This window comes from Macrobrachium rosenbergii, unplaced genomic scaffold (genome assembly GCF_040412425.1).
Source record: "Macrobrachium rosenbergii isolate ZJJX-2024 unplaced genomic scaffold, ASM4041242v1 13875, whole genome shotgun sequence".
NCBI classification, from domain to species: domain Eukaryota; kingdom Metazoa; phylum Arthropoda; class Malacostraca; order Decapoda; family Palaemonidae; genus Macrobrachium; species Macrobrachium rosenbergii.
In genome coordinates, this window is record NW_027100719.1 from 3,261,286 (window position 1) to 3,266,345 (window position 5,060).

General features: G+C 47.2%; 1 protein-coding gene across 1 annotated transcript in view; it reads left to right on the top strand.

The window, feature by feature from the left end:
- The window catches only part of LOC136837876 (DE-cadherin-like), an 86,469-nt gene extending 86,411 nt beyond the window's left edge, over positions 1-58 (top strand). Inside the window, 1 exon segment of the mRNA XM_067102761.1 lies at positions 1-58. This exon segment is cut by the window's left edge and continues 80 nt beyond it. Within this exon segment, the coding sequence (XP_066958862.1) occupies positions 1-58 (58 nt within the window).
- Positions 59-5,060: the final 5,002 nt, after the last annotated feature.

Here is a 5,060-nt window from a genome sequence, read left to right on the forward strand (position 1 = left end):
CAGGAGTGTTCCCGTGCGGAGTTCCTACCATGTGATCGTCAGCGGCTCACTTGTGTAGTTCATCGGCCAAGTGAGATGGCAGAATCCTGACTTGCAATTAGGCGTCGGCGACAGGCTGAGCAGAGAGGAAGTTCGGGGGGTGGCGTGAAGCGGCTCGCGGGTAACGTTGACCAGTAAGGCCGGTTGCGAGGCCGCACCTGCAAGTGAGCTTCGGCGGTGGTGGGAGGAACCCGTCTCTGACGGCGCTGGTAGCGGTGCCGGGCCGGGGAAGAGAGGGGTCCTGAGTTGGATCCACGTGAATGGAGATCGGCGTAGCGCTCTGGCGGCGTTGGCACTGGGGCAGAGTCGGGGCGCTATCAGAGTTTCTTGGGCTCGTCGGTCCGGAGACGGACGAAGCTTGGCCCTGCTCGGGGCATGCAAGTGGCACCCGGCAGAATTTAGCATCTCTGAAGGGAGATTTGGTTTAGGGCCTGGCACTGCACTGAGGCAGGGCCGGGCACTGGAATGGGATCAGGAACCGATCAGGGAACCACTGTACACATTGTACTCAGGTGGCACTGAGTGGGACCGCACGTCACTCCTGGTACCCAGGGGCGCCAGTCTTGGCTGAGGAAGCGGGAGGACTGCGCCCTTGAAGATGATTCGAGAATGTGGACCCCTAGTTATCGTGATTTGGTGAGGACTGAAAGTCCTGTCCCAGGATAGCGTCATAGCCTCCAGAGATGGCTTGCTACTGCAAGATTGCAAATTTTGGATTGGTGAGTCTTGTGACTCTCAATTGGACGTGGGAGTATCATTTTGAACTGATTTGTCCCTCGATCATGGCAGTTTTTCGTCTGTGGCGATAGCTCCGTAGGAACTCTGTCGCCGGATGGGGAGATTTACGGCGCCCGAGTCCTGCGAGCAGTGACTCGGCGCGCGGAGCTCGCTACCTCGTGGAGGGGCCCACGTATACAGGCCCTTCGGGCGGGAGGAGCCTAATGACTGGGGATCTGTGACAGCCAAGGCGTGGTGGGAGTAGTTGATTTATTATTCGTGGGCATTTCGCCCATGCGGGGAGAATAGCCATAGACCTTGCCCGTGCAAAGGTCTAGCTAAAATCTTTCCGCTGCCTGGAGGCGCGGGCGGGGATGTTCTTCGGTTTTCCGGGAGAGAGAGGAGCGGTTTCTTGTTCCGGCACTGTTCGAAGGAATGCCCGTTTTCTTGCAATAGCTGGCAAGATTAGGGGCGCCAGTTCCCATTTTTTGTTGGAATTTGAACCTCCGAGGGAGGGGCCAGAGTTATCTTCCGCCCCATGGATCCTTCTTAGCAGGGTGGTGGAGTTTCCCACATATCTGCTGTTAAGCAGCTTACTCGGTAGTGTTGCGGGCACTCACTATGAGTGGCGAGGGGCAGGAGAGCGTGGCGCAGGAAATGCTCGAATTTAAACCGCTCCCGAGTACCTCGGCCCAGTGTTAGTAGCCTCCTTCGGAATCGAGCCATTTGTCAACGCCCGCTCAGATAGGTACGCCCAATCGGACCAAGTCTGGCCTGCTTCTCTGGGCTGCTCTCTCAGCGTCTCACTCCGGCACAAGGTCAATCTGTACGCCTTCGTAGCTGCTTGGCGTGCGGCTTCCCAATTCCCACGATTGTCTGCAGGAGAGGCGTGGTAGGCAGACCTCGCCAGGATTTAGTGAGAACAAGGAGAGTTCGGCGGGAAGATCGCAGCACTCCAGGACTTTCGTTCGGCGCCTCAAGTATACTTCAGGCTCGGACTCCGTCCATTTTGGCTGAACGAGTGAGCTTGGCTGAGGCACTCATTCCCGCGGCAGGGGCGGGGCGGCGTGCTGTCATTCTAGCACCTGGAGCTCATGGGCGCGTTCTCTCTCTCCTCCCGCATTCTCCTCTCCCTCTCTGCGTTCTTTATCCTTCTCCTGCTCTTGGGCAATTCACCCTCTCTCTCTCCTCACGTTCTCTTGCTCTCTCCGCCTTGACATACGTCCACAAGCTCTTGAACCCATGCTCACCTCAGATCTCTTTACCCGGTAAGTCCCTTATCCTTCCAAGCGGACATGTAGAATTTGAAATCCTCGTTTGTTAAGGCTCTGGTATTAGCCATCTTGAAATAATGGGTATATGATATGTCTGGAAGACCTTTGTTAAAGTGGATGTGTCTTGGAAAAGGCGTGATTTATTCTTAGCGACGAAGTCATCGTCTTGGAAGGCGTAGTTGGATTTTATCCACGCTCCGGACTTGGCGGCTGTAGCGTGAAGTTAGGGTTGTTCTAGCAGACTAGCATGATCAGTCCCGTAAGAACAGGTGTGTGTGAACTACACTATATAATGTCTCAAAGGACTTGATTTTGGGTTCCCGCGGGGCGAGAAATTCTAGCCACGTGCGACGTAGAATTTTGTATGAGTCTCTGAGGACTGGAATTTGGAGAATTCTCGCCACGTCTGATAAATTTTAGGAGTCTCAGGGGACTGGAGTTTTGGAGGAATTCTCTTGGCTCAGTAGTTTAGTCTGAGTTGGAATTTGGAGAAATTCACCGCCACGTGCGGCCGTAAATTGTAGGAGTCTCTAAGGGACTGGAATTTGGAGAAATTCGCCACGTGCAGTAAATTTTAGGAGTCTCTGAGGACTGGAATTTGGAGAATTCTCGCCACGTCTGCGGCGTAAATTTAGGAGTCACGTGGGACTTAGGATTTGTAGATTTGGAGAATTCTCGCCACTTACGACGTAAGTGCAAGTCATAGGACTTGGAATTACGATTAAGTCATAGGACTTAGAAATTACTAACGAAACCAAAGAAAAAATGTTGCTGGGGAAATGAATACTGGGAGAAAAAAAATGCTACACCTGCCGGCATGGGGCGGGAGTGCAGGTCGTTTGGCCAACACGGTATTTTTTTAGATTCTGGGTGAATGAACCCAGTATATTTATACCGTCTAGGATTCGAGAATTTCCCAGTCGTCTCTGAGGATAACAGTACAACGGCCTATAGTAATTTTTCCCTATAAGCGGAGTTTAAATTTACGCTTTCCTAACACTAACTCGAATTCTAACTACACTGAGAATTTTCCAGCAATGCAAGCCCCAGCTTCGTCATGTGTCCACGTGGGAATTTATTCGCGCCTAAATAACAGTTCGCTCATTCGAAATGCAGTGGAAATTTATCACAGAGGAATTTCTTTCGCACTTGCTATTCCTCGAAGCAAGAATATGGCAAAATTTTAACACAGGAATTTTCTTGCTATTCCTCGGAAACCAAAGATATGGCAAAGAGATTTTAGCACAGAGAATTTACTTGCTATTCCTCGAAGCAGGATAGTTAGCGCTGTTTGTTCCTAACTACCTATACAGGAGGCGTGCATTAACGAATCTAATACGGTAGTTCTTTTCTCTCAGTGATTACATGTCCCTATTTCTAATTCCTAGGAACGTCACGATTGTAAAGGTTTTACTAAGATTAACACATTACTTACGTGGAATTTTCTGGATCTATGTGCTGGTTTTACAAAGGTTCATGTTAGTGTCTCATCACCCAGCTTAGCTTTGCTAATAGCTGATCTGGCAAGTTACAGTAAATAAAGCAACACTAGAGACACAGCACAAAGCGAGATCTATGGCCAGGTCCTTCATTTTTGTTTTTCCGTGGTTTAGTTTGAAATATGCTCTGTGAGACAGGTAGCAACAATTTAAGTTAATTTAGCCTTGATTCTGGCTTCCATTAGATGCAGGAAAGCGTAAAAAAGAGGAAAACAAAGGGAGAATTTCATGAGCATAGGGCTCTAGTTTACTGAGGAAATATTCGTAAAACAATGGGACACATTTAAAGTAGTGTATTTACACAAATGACATCAATGCGGAAGAAAGGAACTCAAAGTAGTTACTATCCTGAAGGAGATTCCTACTGGATTGAATGACTGAGTTGGACACGGACCGAGGCTTCCACAGAAATAGGATCCCTCTGAGTAGAGATATGCACATTATACGCAGTAATGAAAATAGACAAAAAGAATAATAGATTCAAGCTGCTAGGAGTGCAAAGGAGTAATAAAGAATTAATACTGCCGATGCAAGGCGCTGAGATGATAGACAGGGTGATTTCTAGCTTTCTCTTTGAAAATATTACGAGACAAAGCGTGACTGAAATGGGGCTCTTCCAGGGCACTTTACACCTTAGCAGATTTCCGTGTAGAGAAGGCAGTCCGTGGATGACTTACGATTTCGAGGCGAGTTTCTTCCATGGTGAGATGCAGGGCTTCCCACGTAAAGGGGCAAGGCGATGGGGACTCCTCGAAACTCCAAGCAATGGCGTGTGGGCTCGAGGAATACGGTCGAAGGGCACGAGGAGAAGTATACTTTTGAAAGGGCCACGTGGTTAGGATGCAAGGGCATCGATGGGGCCAGGTGTTGAGGACGTCTTCACAAGTTCACTCCATATCTTCCAGCCCGCGTGTGCCGAGACCTCGTGGGCTTTTGCCTTTTATCCCCTCCTAGGGGGCAGAAGTCGCCCAACAGATGCTGACTCCCGGTACCTGCTGCGCAGAGGTTTTAGCCTGTAGGAGCTTGCCCAAACCAGATTACTTTTGCCTCCGGAAGGAAAGATCTTTATCAAAGGCCCAGGCGTGCTTTAATCACCTGAAGCCTTGTTTTTAAGTCGATAGACAGATGGTCTATCGATCAAGCCCATTTAGCAGTAAATGAACAACCAACAACAACAAGGAGAGGTAATTTGCTAGCGAATTCTTACTAATCATAATAATATATATATATATATATATATATATATATATATATATATATATATATATATATATATATATATATATATATATATATATATATATATATACCTACACACACACACACACACACATATATATATATATATATATATATATATATATATATATATATATATATATATATATATATACATATGTTACAGTTGATATGTATAATCAGTTAATATGTATATTCCCTGAAAAAAAGTTAATACATATATTACCTGTTCTACTTAGGAATATACATATTACCTAAAAATTTCAGTTATTATACATATTACCTGAAATTT